Source organism: Taurulus bubalis (genome assembly GCF_910589615.1).
Source record: "Taurulus bubalis genome assembly, chromosome: 11".
Classification (NCBI taxonomy): Eukaryota; Metazoa; Chordata; class Actinopteri; order Perciformes; family Cottidae; genus Taurulus; species Taurulus bubalis.
The window spans coordinates 20,496,516-20,522,276 of NC_136599.1; the positions used below are offsets into that span (position 1 = coordinate 20,496,516).

Below are 25,761 nucleotides of genomic sequence, written 5' to 3' on the forward strand. Positions count from 1 at the left end.
TAAGTTTATTCTAATTCTGTGTGTTAGGAGGACCCAGCAAAATAAGCCTTTCATTGTATAGAATAACTGTCTGTTATCTGTGCATGACAGTAAAAACATCTTGAATCTTGAAAAAAGAAAAAAATTCAATTAGATCAACCATAACATTTGATCCAAAATGACACAGAAACATTGATTCACCAATCTCAGGTGGGTAAAGATGTTTTTTTTCTTTCTGTTTTTTACCTTGGTTCTGAACAGCCTGGATTTCCTCAGCTGACCTTTGTCCTGCAGCTGAGATGTCCGTCTCTTTTAATATATTTGGCTCTGTTTATCAGATAGTCCCCCCACCCCCCTACACACACTATGCTACACGGAGCCTTTAAGAAATCCAAAGTCAGTACTTTTCCACAGTGTTGGTCTCAAACAGCCCTGTTGCCAGTATTTACTATCTGAAAGCTGAGGTCAGCTTTTCTGAGAGGTACTTCTGGTTGTTGTTTTGTTCCAGTTTGAAGTTTACTGTAACTGTGGCATTCAAACTGGAGACTGGCACAACGTCTCCATTACCAGCCATATGTCTCCATAGATAATTGATGCCAGTGAGCCTTTTGTATTACCATAACCTAAAGCCTTTCTTACCCCTGGGGTAGGTCATTTGAGAAAGCAGAAATTTGAATTGTGAATTAGGATAGATTTGTTTTCAGCCTAATGTTCCCATTCCTTGAAGGTGTAATGTGAGTAAAACTGTTCGCCTTAAGTGATGTCATTTTCTCTGGCATGTTCTTGGGACCTTTTTCTGTAATTGTATTTAGCTTAAAGGTGTTGTGTTTCTATTTCAGCCCCCATCTCGGGTAAAGGCTCCAACCACTGTCCTTTGTGTCACAACAACTTCATGCCTGGAGAGAAGGTGAGATTCTGCTTTTTTGTTTTTCCTTTTTTTCTTAATTGAACCAGATTCATCCTCTTGAGATCAAAGATCTCTCTCACGTGGGAGACCTGGCCAAGAATGCGAACACCACGCACAATACAGGTTACTGTGAGGAACTTTGAACTGCTTATGAAACAGTCTCAGAAACTCCTTCAGCTCAGACTCAGTGGGGCCTCGGGCAGCGACCAGACCGACGTGAACACAACCGAGAGCCGGCTTCAGGAGGAAGAGAGCTCATTGCCCGGCAGAAGCGTCTCCTCCAGCCAGGAGCTTCGCTTCGTTTCTCTTTTGCTTGACCCGCCTCAGGCAGGCAAGCCAGATTGAGAAAGGCAGACTGTCAGACGTAAAATGAGAGGTTTTCTAAAGGGACTCTGGCTCTTACACACTACCACCTTCGTCCACAGGCGCCAAAATCAACAAAATTGAAAGTTCCTTGGACTAACTTTAACATAAAAGCACGTAGATTTGAGTAATAATACAATTATGAAAACATTTGCATTCAGACATCTTAATCCTCAATAGATTTCATCATAGTTTTAAACTCAAGGTTACTGCTTTGAAGTTTACGATCAGTCTGTAGATTAGTCCATGCAGGTGGAGGGCAAACGGTAGACTTCCCCATCGGTTCACACCAAAATAAAAAACACTACTTGTTTCAAAAGTAAATTAGGAATTCATGAGGTGTGTGTATATATAGCATGTGGCATAAGCAAAAACAAGATCTGAAGGGTGTCCCTTCAGTGAACTTTAGCAAAAGTAACAAGCTTATTGTTTCCTTGCAAAATTGTAACAAAAACAACAACAGCCTTGGCCTTTTGTACACGGCTGCCTCCTAGGTTCTAATACGTGTAACTCTTGGGTTGATTAAGATTTTCACAGAATTTGGGCCTGAATGTTATTCTGTGGCTTTTCCATTTTCCATCTTTTACATCAACATAGGAACTCCAAAAGCATCTAATATGAGGCTTGAGGAGCAAACAGGTGTTGAGGTCAAACACTGCTATTGTTGGCCTTTTAAAGGCTTCAAAGCGGGTGGAGCCTTTGCTCATAATGGCCCGTTTCATTTGTGATGAAATAGATACCATCTCATTCTTCACATTCCTATTAGTTTGAGGAGGAAGTAAAGACAAAAATGTCCTGGTTTAGCTGTGAAAATATATTTTTTATATATATTTTTAATAGATGTGCTTTCCCTCAATATTTTCTTTGTGGTCAGGAGGGTTTAAGATAATGACATTATTTTGATACTAATTATAAACACTGGACAAAAGATGACTATTGTGCTGTTGTAAAATTGGACAAGTTCAGGTTTCCTTTGATTCCCACAGTGCTGACAGGCGGCTCCCTGCTGTGTATTATGTCGGCAGAGTTTGATCAATAACAGGAAAGGAATGCAGTTAAAGGTTTCCTAGAAATCTTATTTTAATATAAATCAACAAAAAGAATGTATTAGCGGGGGAAACGTAATCAAAACGGTTAACGATAGTAGCATACACTGAACACCTTGAGGAACCTCGATGGAGAATAGTTTGCTCTTATCTCTCACAAGGAAACCGTGCTCATATTTCTGCGCTCCTGGAGCTTCCCGCCCATCACTTTGTCCTTTGTGTCCGTCCACAGGCTTTTGGCGAGAGGAGTTTAAAATGGATACACGGTGTACAAGATTCTGCGCCCCACTAAAAGATGAAACAACAGTGTAGCCTTTCATTTGTCTTCCGTTACATTTCTGTCAGCGTGACGTCTAATGAATCATGCAACTCGTCTCTCAAAGACCCACGAGAGCTCCAGGAAACAGTCCGACCGTCACCTGTCCTGACCCGGCCTGTCCCAGCAGCAGCAAACTCTAAAACAAAGAATCCAAACTGAGACTCAGACTTAAGTTGGGGGGTGGGGGGGTCCTGTTGGAGGAGATAGTTCCCATCAGTGGGATTATAATCACAGCCAATCACTGATTGGAAGATAGACATCTCACTTAAATTATGCTGCTTGTGTGGTGACCACGGATAGGAAGAAGGTTCTCTTCGAGACGCTGTAGTTGGATTAGTTTTCATTGTTTCATAGTTTTCATTGTTGTTTGGATTGTTGCTTCAGAGGTTGATGGAAGTTGTTTATTACTTCATCATGATGTATGTTGTTGCACCGGCAGAGATGAAAAGTATCGCTCCTGGCTTCTGATCTGGCCAATCAAGCAAAGCCGTCTATAATGCCGCTGACTGACGTGGCCAAATGTATTTCATGTCGAAGGGTCATGTTGGCTCGTAGCAGCAGAAGCACAGGTGTGACTGGGAACATTCTGATCGCTCTGTTCTGGTTCACGTGTGTTCGCTAAGCCGTGCCGGAGAGGCGGCCTGCACAGAACCGGGAACGTGGAGCTGGAATGCAGCCTTCATGAGTGATATTAATTAGTTAATTAATTAATTACACCTGTGCCGTTGCTGCTGTGACTAATGTTTGCTGTGGAACGTGCCTGTCAACCTTTGTTTCTGTGCTCAGCAGGAATGTGAGTCTCTTTGTCAACATCTTGGCTTGTTCTGGGATAAAGAAACAAAAAAACAACATCAGTTACACTACATATTTACAGTTTCCAGGAGTTGTACTGTTTAGACTGTTTGTATTCCCTGCAAACAACTTGCTGTCCAAGTAGGATAAGAGATATTGAGATCAAGCCCAAATGTACAGTGGCACTTTATTATGCAACCGTAGCTGTACCTCATTTGTTTCATTCAAAATCGCCCACCTTTCACACACCCCTTAAAAATGAAAGAAGAAAAATATAACATGCAGAAAGTCACATTCCCGCTGCACAGAGCTGTGAGCGTTGACTCCATGAAAGACTGCAGTGTTAGTGGGGGGGCAGCCGTTCGGGCCCTGACTGGGCCTACAGTCACCCGTGGCTGTCCCGATCGAGAACGTATCTGGGAGAGGAACGTACTCACTGAGCTACTTTGTCCCCGTTCCAGGCCTGGAAGGCTCACCTCATGGGCAGGGAGGGCTGTAAACAAAACTCACGCAGGACTGCGGTGTCCCAGAGAACCCAGCCAGCACAAGGTAAAGCATTCATGCACTCTCCGCTTGCACCCGCCTCCCTAACGCTCAGAGTGAAGGCCATACAAAGTGCCCATGCTTGTTGGTAAAACATTCATGTTGTAACCTTTCCCACTATGGTTTCCTGCCTCATAAGGCACATAAAAAAAGGTGCTAAATTAGATCTGGAGCATAGTGTAGTGGGTGTTAATGTATCCATTTTGAGGTATATTTCACAATCACAGGAGTATAAAGTATATTGTTAATAACTAAAACATTTGTTTCTAGAATAAGAAGGTTTTTCCGCCCAATGTCCGTTATTTTGTCGACCTTTAACGACCATCTTAATGTCAGAGTGAGAGACCACTGCTGATGTATGTATGTATGTATGTATGTATGTGTATATATATATATATATATATATATATATATATATATATATATATATATATATATATATATATATATAGATATATATATATATATATATCTATATATATATATATATATATCTATATATATATATATATATATATATATATATATGTAGTTACTACGTTTTTCATTATACCACACCCCCACATTTGATGCTATTTATAAATTTTTTGGGGGACAACTATTCAGTTTATTTGCATTCCATGATTGGGTTTACTGGTGAAATTGCATGCCTGTGCACCTCACAGGAAATGATGCACTGGACGTGATACCTGACAGCAGACGGGTTGAGTTTCACGGTGCCGCACCATTGTCGATCGTCTTCCTTAGTCCTGCTGTTCAAACAAAGCCCAACTGAACTTTGAAAGCTTTACTAAGACACATCAGCCGTTTAACTCCAGTGCCAACAGGTGACACCGAATTCACCAGAAGTTAAATCAGCCAATCCCATCACCTAGACGAGAGGGATTTGCTTACAGTTTTTAAAAAAAGCTTTAAAAAAAATAAGCTTTTTCAGGGTTTCCTCCGGGAAATAGTTTATTAAAGGTGTAAACTGAAGCCACCCAGATCCTGACACATCTTGTAAATGGTTGCTCAAACAGGGGCCTCATTAAATACGTAGCGTTTGCTTTTTTTTGCTTCTTTTTTTTAAACACGGCCTCTGCCCTTTTTTCCCCTCCTAAATGAATCATGTTTTATTCCACAAAAGCGTATTCATTTTGTATGCTGTTAGTGATTGTGTTCACTCTGTTAATTCCTCTGCACAGGGCTTTCCCCATCAGTCATTTTGACACTTTTCTTATTCCCCTAGTTGGCTGACGGAACATAATTACTAGCTAACTGTATATTGAAAGTAAGCGTTGTGACGTGACCGCCGTGTAGACCAGTGTGTGATCAAAGAGAGATGCCACCATGAGCTGCTGATGGCCCGTTTGTACTCACATCACAGGTGATGCAGGCTGCTTTGTTTAGTGGTAAATAGTACACAAGAACAGAGGGGAGGGTTAACGGTAAAGTTCATACAAAGGTTTACTGTGTGTGTGTGTGTGTGTGTGTGTGTGTGTGTGTGTGTGTGTGTGTGTGTGCGTGTGCGCAGGCAGGGCTGTTGGTGGAGCCAAGCTGAAGCAGGCCAGGTCGGTCGGGGCCAGAGCCATGGGGGGCAGAGGCAGCCGGATCCCGGCACTGGCGCCCCGGGCCAGAGGACATACTCCGGGGAAGCACTGAAACTGGGTCGCTGCGCCAAGAGGGAGACGCATAACCGCAACAAGCCGTCCCTGCAGTCACAAACGTGCACCTGTCGTAACGCCCGACTCCCACATTTCCTGGTCCCATGTTTCTGCGTATCAGCACTTTTAGAAAAGACATCTAAAAGGTTTCACGTCATTTTTAAGAGTGAATTTTAAGTGAATAGCCCTCATCTCACGAGCACAAACATTACAGCGTGATACTGTACATTTATTATATATATATATATAACGTTTCTCACAGAACATCTACACAGAGAAGCCACAGCTGGATGTTAGATCTCTTTCCTCTTTTGTCTCTACTTGAGCCTCTGGCGTCACACACCTGCCGGGCACGTAGACATGTGCACACCGTGAGCCGTTTGCTGATATCCCCTTACAGGAAGTCTCTGTTTTTGAGGCTCTTATATTTCCAATTGCTCATTGCCATTTGGAGCCACCCTTGTAGGGAATGGTAGCTTAAAAGAGTCGATCATTGATTTGGTCTAATACTTCCATTAAAGTGTGTCGGATTCATTGAAATCTATTAGCACAAACTCATTTCCACAAGCGACCTGATGCACTATCTGTACATTTTATTGCAACATTTAAAAAAATGTACTTCAGCGTTGTAATTTAATAAAAGATTTAGATCCCAGACTCTTCAGTTAAAGCCAGGATAGAACCAGAGTAATAGCATTAAATATGTAATCAGTCACACAGGTGGAGCAGCTGATACTCAGAAACACTCCTCTCTTTGTAGAAGCAGCAGCGAGAGGAGAGGAGGATGAGGTTTTGGTTACAAGAAGGAAACTTTCCTCTTCAGCATCCTAAAGCTTTTTGACAACATTGAGTGCACCTTTTACTCTCGGCGTCACACATTGCCCTCCGTTTACATTTCTCTTTTCTTCTTTTCTGCTTGTGAATAACTTTTATCGAAGGAGGGAAGTTGCACTTTGCCAAATGGATGATGCTGAATTTCCAGAACAGTATGATCATTATTTATTTTCCTGCTTATTGCCTACTGACAATCTTGATAGCACAGTTTTATATATATATATAGTAATTCTGTTAAGTTACCCCCTCTAGTCCATTCCTGGACTAGAGGGGGTAACTTAACAGAATTACTCCAATGAACAAAAACACACACAGGAGATGAGTGTGTTGTAGACAGTAGACTTTCTGTAGCACCTGTTTTACTTCAATTTGATTTCTGCTGAATTTGACGTCTCTTTAAACTGATTTGAACAATTCTAACAACAATTTGCTATATTTATATGTAATGCTATGTTTGTACTACTTCTATTGTACTGCACAGTGGTATGACGATGTTGATTGTGATGTATCTGTGATTCATCCACAGCCAAAAAGAAGGTTTTTTAAAACATTATTTCGCAAGTTGTATTATTAGTAGGATACAACTTCAATGCAGTTGATTCATAAGAGAATATATTTGGTTTCAACGATCAATCCATCACACAGGCTTTAATATGCTTCTGTATTGAGTGGATGTTTTCCCCTGTTTTTGAAGTGCATACTTGTCAGTATTTTCTGAATAATTATGACATCAAATGGCTATTTTTGTCTGTATTTGTTTAAATAAAGCTACATAAAGCTGGATTTTGCAGACGTGGTTTCACTTGACAGAAGGTTTTATGATACTTTGACATCTTTTTCAAATCTCTCTCCAGCAGCTCACACGTCCATATGAATCCCAACACTTTGCAACATTAATTCCACATTCACAAAGTTGACAGAGAGCTCCACTTTTATTTACATGATGATACAAACATCTGCAGTACTACAGCCCTTTAGCATCTTTGGTTGTTTTTTTTGGCCTGCCCCCTGCAAAATCATACATTAATTGACACTTGTAATATATTAACTTAAAACAATCAAATCTTTTTTTTACAATTTAAGCACCCTACAAAAAAAGAATAATATCACTCAGCTATTAATGCAGTTGTTCATTCCATGATGTGTGCTGTGAGTCCAAACAGTTCTCTTTTGACAGTCCCACTGAAGTCCACCGCTTCAGAGGAACACCTGGATGTAACGAGTCCAGTCTCATTCATGCCTGCACAAACACGCACAACACCTTTTACAGGCACGTCTCGACATCAACATGGGACCTCAGACTGAGAGGACAGAGTGATGAAAAGTACAAACCTGAAATGGCACCGAGAATCAGAAATGGGATGCGTGCGCACACTGTGGAGGAGTTGCGCGGTAGTGGTTTCACATCATGGAAAAACAATATTTGAAGTAGTGAAGATGAAAACCCAACCTGTTCAGAGGAGTGTGCAGCCTTATGAATTGGACACAGAAACACATCTATATTTTGTATCATTGTTGTTGCTTCCCTTAGATACAGAACTCGGTATATTGTCTCCTGTGCGTTGTGCATCAGCTGTGGTGATAAACTTCAGTTTAGAGGTCAGTTCACACCGCCAGTGTATCCTCCACGTTACCAGTCCTCACATGGACGTCCTCTGGGCGCAGACCAGCGCGTCGCTGTGCACCACGCGCCACATCCCGAGCAGCTCCTGCGCGCTCAGTTTGTGCACCACAATGAGGTTCTTGTAAAAGCAGGGCTCGCTGTTCATGGGGCTCACCTTGCGACGGGTGATGCCGAAGGTCCTGAAGCCCGGGTGTATCTCCGGGGCCAGGCGGAGCTTCTGCAGACACATCCCCAAAAACACATCGTCGATGGGGTACAACTCCAGGTCCTCCGAGACCACGAAGAGCCTCCGGGCCAGCTGGGAGGACATCAGGAACCCGCCGCCTCCGGCGTACGGGGGATATGGCTTATCATACAGCTCTTTGGGGATGTAGTACTTGCTCTGCCGGTTCCGGATCGGGATCGCCTTGGAGATGGTGTCCCCCACGAACAAGTCGGCGTCCTTGCGCTCCTCCACCTTGAAGCCGATGAGCTGCAGCAGGTTGTGCGTGTTCACGAACACGTCGTCGTCTCCCTTGAATATGAACTGCACGCCGGAGCAGTAGATGTCGAACCACTTGAGGAAGTTGACCTCCTTCAGTGTCAGGTTGAAGAAGGTGTCCATGAAGTCCCACTGCAGGATGTCCCCGTAGACCATGTCCTCGTACTCGATCAGCTTCTGGAGGTTCTTGGTGTCCTTGCCGGTCGTCGGGCTCCCCAACAGAAACAGCGTCTTGATCCTCTTCCCATCCACCGTGTGCTCTCGGCCCCAGGTTTGGCGCACCGCCTCCCGCCGGTCGTGCTGCTCGATAACGGACTTGACCACCATGAGGAGGTGCACCCCTCCGTCCGCGCATTTCTCCGGGTGGTTGAGGAGCATGGGGAAGTAACGGCAGTGTCTGTGCAGGACGAACTGGTGGAACCTCGGGTCCAAGCGCCGGAACCAGTCCTTGGTCCTCACTGACGCGTCCTCGCTGCAGTTGAGCACCTGCGCGTCCCAGGAAACCGGAGTCCCGTTGGAGGCCCGCTGCGCACCCGGTCCGAAACCAACCACTGGCGGGTCCGAACTCCCCAAACTGTTTTTCGCGGATCCCTTCTTGAGGGGGAAACACTTGGAGCCGCACCAGCTGGCCTCCCTCGCATGCTTGGCTCCCACCCCGTCCCTCTCTGCCAGTTTCAGCTTGTGGATCATGAGAAACGAGGCGAAGACGAGAGACAGACTCAGCAGGGGCTTCAGCAGACCGACCCGCTTTCTCCGAGGGAAGTGATCCATGGCTCTCAGCGCGGCGCCCACAGACCCTCAGATGCGGGACCTTCTGCCTTCATGTCAACGCGTTTCGTCCGAGTGGAGTCCATCAGCGCACGGCCCTGCTCATTTGGACACCAGAGGTCGCGTCCTCGGGCACGCGAGCGCGCTGACGCAGAAGTGGCCCCGGGGCCCCTGTTGCCCATGACGGTGCGCGGTGGAGTCAACAAGCATCGCCTTTCAGTGCGGGGAAGGGACGCGGGAAACACAACATGTCCTCGGGCTTCTGCTCTGCCTTCTGTCTCGGAATGATTGGAGACCTGCTGCAAGTCAGCCTCCCCCAAGTACCTCCTCCCCCAAGTGACCGGCACCGATCTGGGACCAGCAGGTTTCCCGTTTCTCACACACAACAGGTGTCCACCGCGTCACAACGGTGCCGCGACCATCACAAGATCATTGTTCTATCGATCTGGCCACTGTTTTCGAATAATAGGACGAGCTGATGAGACATTGTGATGGTCAAAAGTAAAATACACCATGGGTTGCTTACTTAGTAAATGGAAACAATTATGCGATTTCAGCATTTCAACCATATGTCCATTTTCTGTCCCTAAATGAAGTCTGATTTCTCCAGCATTGATCACAGCATCCATAAAGTAGCCATGCGATGATGTTTGGATCATTGTTTGTTAAGCTTTAAGCCATATCATCTTTCTGGACTGTCTATCTCATAATTATGACTTTCTATCTTATAATTATGACTTTCTATCTCATAATTTCTATCTCATAATTCTAACTTGTTATCTCATAATTAGGACGATCTCATAATTTCGATTTTATATCTCATAATCTTGCCTTTTTATCTCATAATCTTGACTTTCTATCTTATAATTATGACTTTCTATCTCATAATTAGAACTAAGTCTCATAATTTTTACTTTCTATCTTTACCATGGGAATTTTGTATTATTACAGCTACATTTTCATCTTATTTTTGTCTTTTACTGGCTGAAATGGGCTTCCATAGTTTGAACACCCTCTCTGAATATATGGATGCTCTGTATTTTTTATATAGTTATCATTGGATACTTTTGATACATTTGGTTTGTTTAACTGGCAAACAGTGGCACAACCGTGTTTGAAGCCACTTCTCAGATACATAAAGAATATTCTGTTCCTCGACAGCACAAGCTGTTGCATCTAAATACGTCTCACTGTGAGGAGGTGGAATTATAAAGAGCCTAGCGCCCTCTTGTGGACTATTCATGGAATAACGTTTTGTTAACGCCCTCTGCTCCCATTTTGTCACCTCACACGACCCAGTTAAAGCAGACCCTCGGATCAGGTTTGAACTAAAACTGCACACTTTTACACAAACGACGCTTGAAAACAAAACTGTAAACCCTTCGTCATTGCATGCAGGTAATTGTGTAAAGTGGAAAAAGTAACCCAGATCACCTGCACCGAGCTGAGAAGTAAGAACATTATACACTGTTCTATGTAAAACAAAAATAGTTTAAATATAGCATGCGATAATTAAAGAAACCCTAATGTTCCTGTTACTTAATAAAGTGTTGTATGAAAGAAGAATCCCATAGAGCTCTAGAAGGTGCTCATTATTCTGATAAGGAAACATGGGAAAGATGGCAGTCAGCCAACAAACTAGGCCTTTTTTTCTTCTTCTTGACGTAAATTCTTCTTATTGTCTGTAAATTGATGGAAGGGCCACTAAGGGTCCAATGCTGTGTCTGGAGGATGACATAAGGAACGCTCGAGTAAACAATGAGACAGTGACAGCAGTGTATTTTAATTTGTTTTAATGATGGGCTGATGATCAATCATACACATAATGAGCGAGGGAAAGTTTTCATAACTGGATTATGGACTTCCTGAGCAGATGATCCATCCAGGTCGAAATAGGGTCAGAACTTTCAAGCAAATGTAAAAGGCTCTGTGGGGAAAAAGGAGTATAAAAATATGGATCATATAGTTGAGAATAATAATTGTGATCATTGTTGAGTAGAAACTGCAGAGCATGTGCTTGTTGATCGCAGGAAACATGTGGACTACAAAAGACACGATGGAAGAAATGAACAGAATTGGGTCAACAGGAGTTAAGAAGAGCACACTGGACGTGCGGTGGACAAATCGGACGCTGTAAGACTCATGTACCGCCAGTAGGTGGCAGTGGTGCAACATTAAGGACGCGAGCTGCAGTTAAAGCCCAAAGAAGAAGTACACTGTTTTTTTTTCTTCTTCTGAAGACGCCATATATCATCACATGCCGTAGTTTGTAGCTGAGCCAATCCTTTTGGTTTGAAGCGTAATACCAAAGTACAGAGTCGAAATTGTATTATCGGAGTCGCCGAAAGGCAAAGTGTGCGCGAGGAAGGCGTTGAGGTAAGTTAGTTACGTAACGGCAGGTTGATTTAAGGCTTCAGTGGTGTTTGTGGTTACATTGACAGACGAGGAGGAGAAACTGAGCCAATCACGAGAGATAACTGACGTGTCTGATCATTTATCTCGACTTGTTGGCTCACTTAGAAGCTAATGAGGCCAGCGAGACGGCCGTGGGGCGCGTTCACGTAGCCGCTGCCTGTCGGCTAACTAACGCCGTGACGGCTTATTGACAAACAGTGCGCGTGCACCCAAAATCTCAATTGTGTGACTGGTCCAATTGTATTTGTTTCACGGTTAAGGTAGGTTACTCGTAACTGCTTTTCATTAACTTCACATCCGCCAGTGCTTCGTCTCGCCTGATGGTCGGCTAGCTGATTTAAAAGCGATTAAACCCCGGAGTTTACCGGAGGTCTTGACTCACGGGGTCACGGATGACGACAACATTTAGGGGGAGGGGCTTGTACAGCGGCGGACACAGGGGCGTGGTCAAGGGTGCGAAGTGCTCAGGTGACTGTACAGAGCCGGGCTGGGGTCCAGAAGTGTGTGCACACTTTAAATGGTCCTGTGTCTTTTAGCATTAGGTGAGCTGAATGACTCTTTCATTTAGCACTTAACACGTGTAAAGTTAGCTTTTCGAGATGGACATGAAGAGTGGAGGCCACGATACGTCGCAAATGCAGTCTTGTCTGCTAAAAAGACCACACAGGTTAAAATCAGAACAGGATCAAATCCAAGCGCTTTAAAGTTCCTACCCAGCCATGAATGTTTCGCATTTGAAACACATTCTCAGAAATTCATGAATCAGTGATTAATCTTAAACCAGCATGTCTATCCCACAAACCTTTAAATTAAAGCAGATTAATGTGTCTGACGTTGTGTTTCCAAGGCCCCTTCCTTTAGCATAAGGGTGACTAAAGGGTGACTAAAGCTGTGACAGTGATGATCCGGGGCGGCCATTTTAAATGCACACACAGAGACATAACTCAGCATTATTTGTTGCTTGTATGCACCTTTTTTTTGCAGTAAAATACTTAAAGCTGGCTCGCCTTTATTAAAAAAGAGCCCAATGAATGGATGCTAACTCACTCTTTTACAGGGCAGTGTTTTGGAAAGTTGTTGGCTTGTGATTATCGCTGAAGCTAGGGAAGCTTGTTGCATTCAGTCGAATAGTCTCCCATAAAAGCATCCCTTTTTCCCCCCCATGAACTGGTCGCTATGATTGAGTATTACCACACGGGATGAAACAAACCACATTATGCTGCTTTGCAGATGCCTGGTCAACTTGACGGCTTGAAGCCCAGAAAGAGGAAGAGCAGCTCCACAAAGGTTTGTGTTGACCTGTAAAACGAGAGAGAACGGCCTGTATGAAGAGCAAAGATCTTAAGTCAAATAATGTCTTCAAACAACTTCACCATGTTTGATTTCCCAACTGCATCTGAGAACTGTACTTGACACACACACTGGGCTCGCTATACAGTGCGTCTTTGCGTCCTTAGCCGATGGACGTTGTATAAGAGCGAAGGAAATTGATCACGGTATTACCTTTTAACGCCGTCCTAACCCTGACCTTTCACCCTCTCGCAGGCTTCTACGACAAGAAGGGGATGTATGAAAAGTCCCAAGAAAGAGATGCAGCCAGCAGCGGAGAGCAGCTCAGTCGTCGGTGGCTGCGGTAAAGCGGACGTTCCTCCGGAGAGACTCTCTCGCATCAGCTGCGAATGCCACCAGCTTGCGGGCCGGAGGAGGTGCTCTGCGTCGCCGCAGCTCGAAGGGCGGGAGGGCAAAGAGAACGAGCTGAGGGAACGGCTGGACGGCTGCGGAGGGAACGGCGGCCGCGACAAACGGGAGTCTGAGGACATGGATTGCGGAGAAACCAGCAAAGACATCTTCCTGGACGACGACAGCAATCAGATTCTTCCCGTGGAGCAGTTCTTTGGAAACTTGGACACTATACAGGTGAGGCTTCTTTCTCGGACGATCTCTGACTCGGGTCGGATGATGTTAAGGAGTTGGTAAGATGCTAAAGATGGATAAGGGGTGACTGGGGCTAAGTGGTTAGCGTCTTTCAATCAGAGGGTTGGTGGTTCGTGCCCCGGCTCTGCCAGTCCCCGTCATTGTGTCCTTGAGTAAGACACAGTCTGCGGTGTATAGAGCGAAAATGTAAGTCGCTTTGGATATAAGCGTCAGCTAAATGAAATGCAATGGATAAAGCAGCACTGCCTTGGGGGGTAACTTATGTTCCGTCACGTGACTGTTAAGAACTATGTTCTACCTGCGATATTTTTCAGGCTAACTCTTAACTGTTGCACATTTCAGGATTATTGTGTAAATAAACTGCAAAACATTGGCCAAAACATTGTGAGTGCATATTGTGACTCACCCATGTAATAACCAGTTATGTCCCGTGGGAAGGGCAAGACAATTGTATCATACAATGAATCACTATTCAAAATGTCTTGCGTCTTTACTAGCTTTAGAGGATGTAGATTGGTGTAAGTAAGATTGAGTTGTAGAAGTAAAGTCAAAGTATACATGTATATTTGTTGCATATGTGATATTTAAATATATGAATATACATCACAAACAAATATGCAAATAGTTTTCAACTGAGAGAGCCAGATGAAGAAGTGAAGTCCCTCGGCATCTTTGAGCTGGATGGGAAAATACATGAATATGACATGTATACATTTTCATCATTAAGCTGACGTATGTTGCAGCACAGGAGTTATAGTTGATTGTTGTTTGGGTGAAGATTTGTCCCCCTGTTGGAATGAATTACAAAAAATCCACCTGTCTATCCCACAGGACTTCCCTCAGAGGTCGTCGGGGACGTCTGCCCGTGTTCAGAGGGAGCACAGGAGACGACATTACTACGCACCAGAGGACAGTGACGAAGAGGAGGCGGGCCTCAGCAGAATGAAGAGCGGCGACAGAGGCGACGCTTAGCGAAGAGCAGCTGCACCGATGACTGCTGTGGGCTCAAAAGTCTCGTCCTGTGGAGGCACATGAAACGCTCAGCACTTACGACAGAGCAGCCAAATTAAACCACCGCCTTTTTTAAATCATAACGCTTTCGCGCCCAAAGCGTGTGTGTGAGAGAGACGATGCTTGTGATTCGTCGGGGGATGAAGTCGCCCGCTACGCTGAGAGTAATGGAGGCATGAACTGTTTGCTGGGGCCGAGTCCGCGGCCGGCCTGCCATCTTTTACAAGTTGCTGACGTCGTCGTATGAGTGTGTTTGCTTTGAACCTGCGTCCAGCACCCGCCACGTGCTGAGGAGACTCGTCACGGAGCTCGTTCACGAGTTCCACCGTTTTTTTTTACTTTGTTCATGGCCTAAAAGCAAGTTCTCTGTGGTGGACTCGGAAATGTATAGTTGTTGACTTGACGAGGAGCCTCCAAACGCACAAAAATGCCAAATTGTTTTCAATCCGTACCACTTTGCTCGATACCCAAGTATATCTTCTTATTTCATTTGCTACTCTTTTAAACACGGCTGCAGCACTGGGATTAATATAGCCACCACCTGTAGGGACACGGACAATAGTGCCTGTTTATTTATTGCTGAATATATTCTTAACGGGGGTTTTGGCAGCACTTTATTTAGATAAATCAGGCTACATAACGTATGGCTTCATACTTTGAGTTCAAGTTTGCCATTTGAGATGTGCCAAACAGTACTGGATATAAATGACAAAATGTATATAAAGCTACAAATTCTAAGCTGTATGTGGTGAGGAAGCAGTGTCAGAGAGCAAGTCCATATGGAGAGCTTTTTAATCTCAAATTCAGTGTTTGAGATGAATGTTCATTGGTCACAAAGAGTCTAATATTCATCCTCAACACAGCTTTGCCCAATTCATTTTTTGGCACACACACACAGATAAATTCCTGATTGATTCACATTTGCAAACATGATTCTATACAACAAACAAGAAAGAGGAAAAAAAAACATGGACTAAAAAGGTCTTCAGCATGTAAGTAAAGTGATGATTACTTAAACCCGACTTCAACTAAATGTTATCTGACGTTGAGGTAATTGCACTAGTGCGGTTCACTCCTATGCAACTTTTCTGACTGAGTGAACTCCGCGTTTTACATCACCGTGCCAACAAAGACGAAAATAAATGTTTTTCATGATTTCCTGGTTTGTTTACGTGTACTTGCGTTTATCCAACAAAGCACCGCCTGTCTGTATTGAAGCTCTGCAGGCTTCACTGGTTCACAAAGCAGAGTTGAAAAATAAATAAAATCAAGCGAGGTAAAAAAGGCGAGGTCACCTTGCTGATCTGCTCTAATGAAAGTATTCACACCAAGCGCCTCTTCTTGCCTTTGACCTTGGGTTGTGCTTTGCCCGTGTTAAAGATCTCGGCGGTGTCGCACAGCAGGTGGTGCGCTCCTTTCTTGTGGCACACGATGTGGACCAGCTTCAGGTTCTCCCTGGTGAACAGCAGGCGGTAGAAGTAGACCAGGTTCACGTCGGCGCTCTTGTGACTCTGCAGAGCCTCCAGCAGGGCGGGGATGATCGTCCTCTTCTTCTCAATCCTGGACACGCGAAGAAGAAATAGACATCAGCAGGTGTCTTGTTTTTTTTTTCATGTCACTGTTAGCTGTTGTGTCAGACAACTCAATGCCAAATTAAATATATTAACTAATATTTTCTTTTGTATGCCAACAATACTAAGCCTATAGCTTGCCTTGTTCTTTTGACAATGAAATGTTATTTTTTTTAATGTTTAAATCTACTTAGAGCCTGACCTGTGGTCCAGATTCCACGTGCTGAAAACGATCCTGCTCTCTCGGCTGCCGTAGGGGTTGATGGAGTGGAGGGACGGGCACACTTCCTGCTCAAAGGATCCCTGAGGAGGAAACGGAAGAATGGGTGGTGTAAACAACGCACTCAAAATCAGGTCCAGTTCGTTTAAAACTGGGTGGTTGACTCCTGTAATACCTGGCAGGTGAACCACCCGGCTCGAGTACAGAGGCGATCTGCTTCTTTCTCCGTCCTGTCGAAGTAGCGGCCGTTGTGCCTCGCCGTCTTCAGCATTTCCCCCAGGCGTTTGGAGGTTTTCAGAACCTCCGCCCTGACTTTTGCCTTCTCTACGGTCTTGGCGGCAGCATCCACCTGACAACGGAGATGCGGACCCAGACGTTTAGATGTGTAGGCCAGCCGTCTTCAGCTTCATGAACGGAATGAAGGAGCTTTTTTTTTTTTTTACCTCCTTTATGTAGCCTCGTATCCTGCTCTCGCAGTTGTACTTCATGTAGGCAGACTTTGTCTTGAATCGTGCATCGACGCCTGAAATCAAACCCTCACTTAACGGCAAACGCAGACGAAATTGGAGATCTGATGTCCGAAACCGAATGTCTCAATGGAAAAGAAATGCCTGGTTAAACAAACTTTGTGTTTCTAAGCGCCTCTCTGCAGTACGGCAAATACAAAACAAAGAAAGTAAAGTGTGTCCTGGGTCTCCATTGGACTCTGTACCTTCGAACCAGCCTTCGTCCTCCTCTCTGCTCTCCAGCTCGGACGTGTCCTCCAGGTTGAGCAGCAGGTCTGTCAGGATTTTCCGCCTTTTTTGAGACCGCTCGTCGGCGAGGAGCCCTTTTGCCGCTTCAACAAGGCCGCTGGCGTGCCGGTCTGTGCTCAGCAGCTGGCCGATGTCGCACACAACTGGAGTTGGAACCACACAGGAAGTTGATAGGGGGTCAGACATCCTGCTACTTCTAAACGTACAGTTTCTCTGGTCAAGAGGACACATGCCTGTACACTTGAAGCATTTGTCTTGATTTAATATTCTTTTTTTCCTTTTCTTCTACAATGGTGTCCGTGGATGATTCTCCTACCTCCACTCCATGTCTGACCTCTGCAGAGAAGAACAAGTTCAGTGTTGTCCGGGAGAGTTTGGAAGAACTCCTCTGTAACTTCTGTCCCATCCGCATACAAACAGAGGTGCGCACCAGAAGATGGCAACTGGAAATGACAAATGTACACGAACGTTCAATGGTAATATTTCAAGATGTGTTCTCTGCGTTTCTCCCAAAAAGTATTATTTTATTGGGGGACTTTATTCTAACTGATGTGAGTGGGACAAAGCCTCGCAAAATTCTGAGCCAAAAAACCTCTCGCACTATGACCACTGCAAATACTGTGATAGGGACAAAAACAAATTGGAGATGGCTTTGGCTGGTCGACTCCATTCTTGAGACAGATTGTTTTTTTACAGAATGTGCAGACAATCTGAAGAAAGGAGTTATGATAAAAAAATTTAAAAAAATACGATGATCTGGAATTTCTTTTTTTTAATGAAATGTTCACTTGCTTCACAGCTATCTGTGACCTGAATATATGTATCTCTTGTGCAGGAGGGCAGGCGGTGTCTCCTTTGAATGAACATCAGCTATTTCGGATACTATCTGTGTAACATGTCATTTGAAGGGAAAATGTTTTAAATGTTCTTTGCTGTAAATAAAAAAAAATACATAAATGTTATATTTTTCACTTGTTTTTTGCACGCTGGTCTAATGTCTACCCGCCTCTCCGCGCTTCTGTGATGCAAAATGTCCCCCGTGCGTATAAATAAAGCTGCATCTTCTCCGACATGCAGATAACTTTTATTTCCGTTTTTCTTTTCAAAACAAAAACCCCCCCATCGCTGTAGAGAAAGCGGAACTGGCGCGCTAGGGGCAAGCTGTTAAAAACAAACCAGAAGAAAAACAAACGCGCCCACCTGTAGGAGCTTGCAGCCTTTTTTAAGCAACTCGTTCAAGTCTTTCGCCGCGACTCCATACTTCCTGTTTTCCCTGCAACTCCTAATTTTCACGGGTTTATTTTTCCCGAAGAGTCCAAACATGTCTTCAGTTTGTACCCACCGCGTACTTCTTCGTCTTGTTGAGGCTGACTGAGCGCAGAGGCGGCGCGTTGCTGCCCTCTAGTGGCCATGTCCCCCCACTGTCATAGGACGCGATACTTCTAGTGCTGGAGGAAGTGTTGATTTCAGAAGTGTTTCTTGCAGGTACGTTAAACATACAAGGAATTTGACTCAGTGAAAAGTGCATAACAATAAACATAGAATAAAACAATACACATATAATAAAATTAATAAACAGTGCAATAATAGATTCATATGGTATATCACTTTAAACAAAGTATATATTTTAAAAATAAGTGGCAAGTGTATTTTAATAAGAGAAGAAAATGTGTGTAAGGCGGGTTTGAGATTTGTGAGAGTCTGAGTCAGTCAGTGGAGGTCCCGGGTTTTGTTGATGAACCCGATTGCAGCTATGAAGAAACTATTCTTGTGAAGTGAGGTCTTGGTCCTGATGGACCGCAGCTTCCTGCCAGAGGGAAGGGACTCGAACAGTTTGTATCCAGGGTGAGAGGGGTCAGCAACAGTCTTCCTTGATCGCTTCACCTGGAGGCAAACAAGTCATGGAGGGACAGCAGAATGCAGCCAATCACCCTCTCAGCAGAGCGGATGATGCGCTGACGCTGATGAGGAAGGGCTCAATGATGGCAGTGTAGAAGTCCCCCATCAGCTGATAAACAACATGACTGAAAACAATTAGTTTAGTTTTTACAAGGCAGGTTGAACTTCTTCAGCTGCTTTAGGAAGAACATCCTCTGCTGAGCCTTCTTGGTGATGGAGCTGATGTTTGGCTCTAGGAGAGCTTGTCCTGACGTAGGGTCATGAGTCCAGATGCATAGTGGATGAAGTGCATATATATATATATATATATATATATATATATATATATATATATATATATATATATATATATATATAATTTCAAGTTTACTCTAAAAGTCCTACATTAAAAAGTAAAAATTACATAATTATCAAAAAAGGTATACAATCTTATTAAAACATTATTAAAACTGTAGACCGGTATGGCAAAATTAACATTGCCATAGCAACTGATGCAGCGCGATGGGACATACCAAATGAAAGGTTGAGAGGGTTAAATGCGAACCGTGTGAAATACTGTTTCGATGTTCAGCTTCGGGGTGAAAATTATTCGATGCATAAGTAACTTCGTCATATGTTACACATATAATATTTGAGTTTTTTTTAATTATGAAAACACTGATGAAATCACAGATTTACTCATCTAAACCCTGCGCGCTCTGAGTAGTATAATCCGATTTCAATATGGCGGCCGCGGGTTTGAAAATCTCAACGGGTGGAAGAAATTCGCATTAACGCCTCTGTTTTACACCGTATTTCTAAATGTTTCGCTATGACGTCATACTTTTTTTAACACTAAATTAACAGGGATATGGTGAAAACGGAAGACGTGCTGAACATGGCGGACGGCTGGAAAGAAGTGTTTGAAAGAAGCCGTGTGGTTCCTCCGCCCAGCCAGACAGTGCGCCTGGCTCTGGACAACCACATCACCCAGTCCCACGGCTTCCAGCTCACCCTCAGCCGACTCACCGCAGCTCACCTCCCGCAGGTGACTGCTCACAGCTGCCGCCAAAATGCATGATACAGACGTAGACACAGTTCCGCTCGCGGCAGAAGAAAGATGGTGGTTGAATGTACCGAAATTTGTTGTAGTTTTTAAGTTAGTCATATTTATCTACGCTATGATACAGACCCCTGTACTTCATGTACGTCACACTGCGTCTGAAGCAAAGAGCAAAACTCCGGCGAAAAAGTGTTAAAATGAAAGGTGACCCTTCGTTTTAACACCCGGCCAAGTACATTGCCCTCTGACAAATAACCATGGCAGAATGTTATGGATACGCTGTTTAATTCGGTTGAGAGATATTCCACCAAACTCCACTTAAGTAAGTCTTGATGTTAAGTGTCTCATGGAAATAAGAAACACTTTATCAGATGACTCAGATTTTTTGTGGAGTACACGTTTTACACACACACACACACACACACACACACACACACACACACACACACACACACACACACACAGTATATAGCCGTGTACTATGGGGTGTGCCACTCCAGTGTGTAAAGCTGTTAAGCAGCATGGATGTCTTTTTTTCTGAAGAGTTGAGCAAAGTCAAATTGGATTAGAATTTAAGGTTTAATTTTTCGTACATGCAACATATTTTAGGGCGACGGTGACCTGCGACTCTAATTTGGGTGTTTCCCCTTTTTAGTCCCAGGAGATGTCAGGGGGGGAACAAGATGTGACCCACCAGATGCGAGTGACCCTGTTTGATAGAAACCACCAGCACTTCTTCGGGAAAACATGGAGGAGTCCACCCCAGAGGATGAAGAACAACAAGATCCCCCTCAACGAGGTATCTTTATTACCACATAGAAATAAGGCCAGATGACACCCAGCTGAGATGCACTGTGCGTTAGTTAGGTGTGTGGGCTCTATTTCAAACGCCCCTCATTGTGTTGTTTTTTTAGATTAGCAGAGGATTGATGGTTATATAGTAAAATCAATGCCCAGTCAAGCGTATTTATTTAGCGCAGACATTACTTAATTAAAGCCATCTCATAGGCTCCACCACTCAAGGCTTTCAATTAGCACTGATGATTGGACTGCGTTCTTGAGAATGTTGTCTGTCTAAAATCGGCGAGTTACAAAGTGTGCCCCCCCACACAAAAAAAGAGATTCCAGTTGCATTCAACAAGTTCCATCTTATAATTGTCTTTTGTCTCACCATGCAAGTTGACGAAGAGCATTTTTTATGTGAAGCATTGACTTACGAGAGTTATTACAGAGGGTTTAATGACAGAAGAAAATGATGGATACAATACAGACGCAATGAAAAGCAGATCAATTTGTGATCAGGCAGTCCTCTGTTATGATATATCATTTGTTTCTGCAGTATCATTATGTAACATGACATACTACATTTTCTGCAAGATTTGTATTGAAAACCGTGTATAGATCAAATAAACGTTTTTTTTCAGCGAAGCCAGATAATTATATACCTAAAAGAAAATAATAATAAAATAAAAAAATGTAATTCATCACATTGATGCAAAAAATCATACATTAATTCAATATGGCAACGAAGCACTGCTCATTAATTAGAAATTATGGGGAAGTCGCCAGACTTCACCTTAACAACTGTACTCAAACGAGAGTACAGTCTCTGCACGGTCATGTGCGCCGGAGTAATAGATAAGAATTGATCAGAGATCATTCACTTTAAACGGTGTACAAGTGTGTGGCGCTACAGTTTGTAGTCTTTTTAAGTGGGATAATGTTCGACAAATAGGATGGATGAATGAATATGTACTTTATTAATCCCCAAGGGGAAATTTGTTGTCGGAGTAGCAGCAACTTACTTACAAACACAAAATGCAGAGTATTAATTTAGGAAATGAAATGAAACTTAAACAATAGAGCAGTGAAAAAATGCAAAGTATGTATGTGTAGTGTATATGAAGTGTGTGTGTGTGAAGTGTAAATAAACATAAACAATAGGAAAGTGCAAAAATGCAAAGTATGTATGTGTAAGTAAGTGTGTGAAGTGTAGATAAGCATACATGTGTACAGTGTTTAATCAATCAATCTACAGAGGATCTGGCAAGAGGTGACTTGTTGTAAAGTCTTATTGCCGTGGGCAGGAATGTTTTCCTTTTTCTGTCCTTGTGACAGCAGAGCTGGGTGACTCTTTTGGAGAAAGTGCTCCGCTGTGCCTGCAGTAAGTGATGAAACACAAGCAAAAAAATGTAAACTTCTTTTTCAAACATAGTGCAAGAGTGTTTTTATTGGTCGACCGACTTTAGTGTTCAATAAGGGTGGACTCTGAGCTGCCAATCTGGTTGGAGATCTCCCCGAAACAGGGAAACAGGAAACGCACAACTGTATCAACCTCTAATCTGCTACAATTGGCTAAAACAGATGAAAACACTTGTGTGACTGGACCTCGTTTACCTGCACAAGCTTTGTGGTACTGAGGAAGTCTGTGTGCTCGGAGCGGCCGTGCTCGGCTTTGGATATCCGTGCATTTTCGGAGTGACCCGGTAAAACCACGAAAGCGTCTTGTTCACTCCTTTTCCATTGTGAAATCCTGGCAGACTCGCATTTGCGAAGGCTTTTGGTGTGTTTTTCTCTGTTTCAACTCAGCCCTCTCAGTTCTCACACTGCCTCTGACCAGATGTGAAAAAAGAAGAAGATTTGATTGATTTGTAATCGGCACGTATACTGGGTGCAATAATTCAACACAGAGCCGTTTGCCACCGCCGTGTTTCTGCCTCCTCCGAGGTGTTCAAGATGCAACTAATTAGTTTTCTGCTCAATAAACACAAGTGAACAATAACAGACACTCTCGTCCTCTCGCTGTCGCTGCCATTACAGGTTTTAACTCTCCCGATCGACATGTTTCGGCAGCGCCGCTAAGAACCGCCGCCAGATTGTGAGCAGCAGATGCATAAAAACCCTGTGAGAAGCCCAGTGAATCCAAAATGGACCATTTGGCTCGGCTGCAGCAATCAATCACCGAAAACGTCGCAACTGAGTCGTGTGGAGGCTCTCCACCGTGTACCGGTCACTCTGCAGCCCACCGAGGCATCCGAGCAGCAGCGATGATGCAGTTTGTTTGTTTTGCACATGATGCCTTTTGGCCTGTAAAACTGTGTCGACAGGACATCAGGTACATTTGGTGCAATTCCATGTACTTACTGTCGTATTTTTTTCCGCTGCGGTTGAGACACTTGAGACTCACCGCTGTATTGTTTTGTAATTTTAAATGGGATGTACTTTCCTCTGCGAGCCGGTGTGAACAAAGTTGGTCCGCAGATTCCGTCAGACGTGGGGGGTTCGGAGTCTCACTTTGTTGCACTTCATCTCCGTCCTTTTTTCCCCCCCAATCATTGTTCTCCGAGTCGTTTCCCCCCTCTGTAATCATCATTAGACAAAGGGGAACAAAAGAAGACCTTTTTGATGTCAAAGTGTGTGATGTACTCTTTGAAAGATGTGCTTTGATGATGAAATTTCCAATTGCTTCTTGAAAACGCTAAAGAGAACGTCGCCAAAATGTATGAAAGATAAAAAATATGCCACGGATCAGATTATCTTCTTGGTCTCCAGTATCGAGTTGAAAGGATCTCTTTTGTTTAACCAGGCGCCCTCTGGTCTGTCAGGTCCACGCTGCGTTTGGAGGCCTGTTTCCTGCACAGGGGGGTCCGAGTTAAAGTTTCCAGATTTCTTAGTAACCCTTTAGGAGACCCCACCAAATAATGTGTCCATACCAAGATTTAAGGCAAAGATGCACGACGCAACACCGTTGGTAAAGAACGCAGTGGTGTTTTAAGAACTCTGATGCATTGTAGTTGTAGTAAGAAGATTGTTTTAGCTAATGTAAGATGTGTTTGATTGATTCTATGCCATTCATTTAAATCCAGTAATGGAATAGTTTTTAATTTTTTTTTCCCTGTGCATTCAATGGCAGCTTTTAAAAAAAAAGTGTCATAAACAACTTTTTGCCATTTTACTCCTTTCAAAAGAATACTCCTCTTTTGCATATTTCTTTGTATCTAAAATGAATTATACACGGTATCTGCTGTCCCCAGCTGCTGCGAAATGCATGCAAAGCTTCTGCTTCAGTTCATGAGATCCCCCGCAGCAACTGAAGGCAGCAGGACACATATGTTGATGAAATCACACACAGCCCCTGAGAAGTGCCGCGCTCGAGAGCAGCGAGGAGCCGTTACGCACGGCCGCTCAACCGCTGCTCGCCTTCGCCGGAATCGCCCGAAAGCGACACCCGGCTGCCGCCGCGGTGTAACCACGTAGTTGTAGTGAGGCTTTATGGTCTGTAGGTAAAAGGGAATCAAAGCCAGGAAGATTGCAACCAAAGTTGCAGTCAATGGGCCCTTGTTCACAGCAGCCGTTTCTGACATGTAATTGCGGGGAGAGCACAGGTGTGATTGATAAAACTCATAAAGGTCTCCATTCTGTTCGGTGTCGCAGCCATTACAGGGAGCCAGCATGCACAATACCAGGTGCCCCCAGCCCGCCTAACCTAACTGGAACAGGACCGTCATCTATTTTTTCCAATCACACCTGTGTTTACCCTGCAATTATGTGTAAAAAATGGCTGCTGTGAACAGGGCCTGTTAAAGGATGTGTTGCTGCAAATGAAAGCAGGGAGTCTACACAAGACATCCAATGTCGGTTAACCACGAGAAATGGAGAGAAACGTTACTTTGTCATAATTAATTTGCAACTGTCAACCGCAATCACTGATTGTGATGACTTATTATATTAAATATGCACATCGTGCAGAGAGCAATCATTTCGTTAGTGGAAGGGGAGAAAGAATAAGGAAACAAGAAGACATTTTTGGGGATCTTTGGTTTGATCTTTCGGGGGAAAAAACTTCCAGCAGCAAAGATTCGTCTCCTCAGTATATCTTACCCCATTCTGTATGGTAACCAAAATCCAGAAAACCAGCCTCAAAAGCATCACAGCTGACAGGTATATTTTACATCTAGCTTGAGACACCCGATGAGGCACCCCGGCAATCTCGCTCGAACCCCCGATCCTCCAGTCAAAAGAGGCAGTCGGCGCCAGCCAGAAGAGTTTATTGTGAAAGGGATCAACAGAAATGACTCCTCTGTGGTTTCTTCCCGTGAAAGTGCGTCTCCCAGCGTCGTGTTTACCACCCCTTTTAAGTCGTGATGTTATTTTGGAGCAGATATCTGTGGAACAGCTGGGTGCCTTGTGTTCTCTCTCTCAATCAAACATCTTAAAGCCTGTGAACATCCTGGTTGGAGGCCAGTCACCCACTGCTTTATGATCGCGGCAGAGCGCCACTGAGCTCCTCCGGAGCCTCCGATGTTGGCGGTGCCTGATCTGCTCACGGTGCGAGCTGTTGTGCGGGTTGTTTTTGAGAAACTCTTTTTCAATTGAAATAATACCGCGGTATTATTTCCATCGAAATAAATGCAAAGTGTTGCAGAAGTCTTTTTCTTCTTTTCTTCTTCTTTACAGAGACACCAATGAGTCACAGCTATGGCACATTCTGACTTCCAGTTCTATCACCATCTGTTTTCTCTCCTTCCGTCTGCTTGATGTCATTTTGATCGAACAATCTCTCACAGTGTATGGCCTCACTTTGATCCGCCATTATAGTCATAGCCTGGATAAC

The 25,761-nt window shown here is 43.9% G+C and overlaps 5 protein-coding genes across 5 annotated transcripts in view; 3 read left to right on the top strand and 2 right to left on the bottom strand.

Moving 5' to 3' along the window:
- The window catches only part of cep104 (centrosomal protein 104), a gene marked incomplete at its 5' end in the record, with an annotated part of 29,030 nt that extends 23,362 nt beyond the window's left edge, over positions 1-5,668 (top strand). The window contains 3 exons of the mRNA XM_079225861.1: positions 819-886; positions 3,868-3,955; positions 5,463-5,668. Of these exons, the coding sequence (XP_079081987.1) occupies positions 819-886; positions 3,868-3,955; positions 5,463-5,590 (284 nt within the window). The 3' untranslated portion in view covers positions 5,591-5,668. The remainder of the gene's footprint in view (positions 1-818; positions 887-3,867; positions 3,956-5,462) is intronic.
- A 2,316-nt stretch (positions 5,669-7,984) lies between these two features.
- Positions 7,985-9,302, bottom strand: b3gnt7l (UDP-GlcNAc:betaGal beta-1,3-N-acetylglucosaminyltransferase 7, like; the record flags this gene model as incomplete). The annotated part of the gene is made up of 1 exon (XM_079226385.1): positions 7,985-9,302. One exon carries the CDS (start codon positions 9,300-9,302, stop codon positions 8,067-8,069), a length of 1,236 nt encoding a protein of 411 aa, XP_079082511.1. The 3' UTR covers positions 7,985-8,066.
- Positions 9,303-13,283: 3,981 nt separating this feature from the next.
- cUnh1orf174 (chromosome Un C1orf174 homolog) lies at positions 13,284-15,434 on the top strand (the record flags this gene model as incomplete). The annotated part of the gene is made up of 2 exons (XM_079225862.1): positions 13,284-13,631; positions 14,481-15,434. The coding sequence occupies 2 exons, from the start codon at positions 13,284-13,286 to the stop codon at positions 14,619-14,621; spliced, it is 489 nt and encodes a 162-aa protein (XP_079081988.1). The 3' UTR covers positions 14,622-15,434.
- Positions 15,435-15,585: 151 nt separating this feature from the next.
- dffb (DNA fragmentation factor, beta polypeptide (caspase-activated DNase)) lies at positions 15,586-19,211 on the bottom strand (the record flags this gene model as incomplete). Its single annotated transcript, XM_079225863.1, has 8 exons — positions 15,586-16,220; positions 16,434-16,534; positions 16,627-16,800; positions 16,895-16,974; positions 17,164-17,349; positions 17,523-17,649; positions 18,549-18,654; positions 19,138-19,211. The coding sequence occupies 8 exons, from the start codon at positions 19,209-19,211 to the stop codon at positions 15,983-15,985; spliced, it is 1,086 nt and encodes a 361-aa protein (XP_079081989.1). The 3' UTR covers positions 15,586-15,982.
- Positions 19,212-19,955: 744 nt separating this feature from the next.
- The window catches only part of nphp4 (nephronophthisis 4), a gene marked incomplete at its 5' end in the record, with an annotated part of 147,814 nt that continues 142,008 nt past the window's right edge, over positions 19,956-25,761 (top strand). The window contains 2 exons of the mRNA XM_079226846.1: positions 19,956-20,132; positions 20,803-20,946. Coding sequence (XP_079082972.1) covers positions 19,956-20,132; positions 20,803-20,946 — 321 coding nt within the window. The remainder of the gene's footprint in view (positions 20,133-20,802; positions 20,947-25,761) is intronic.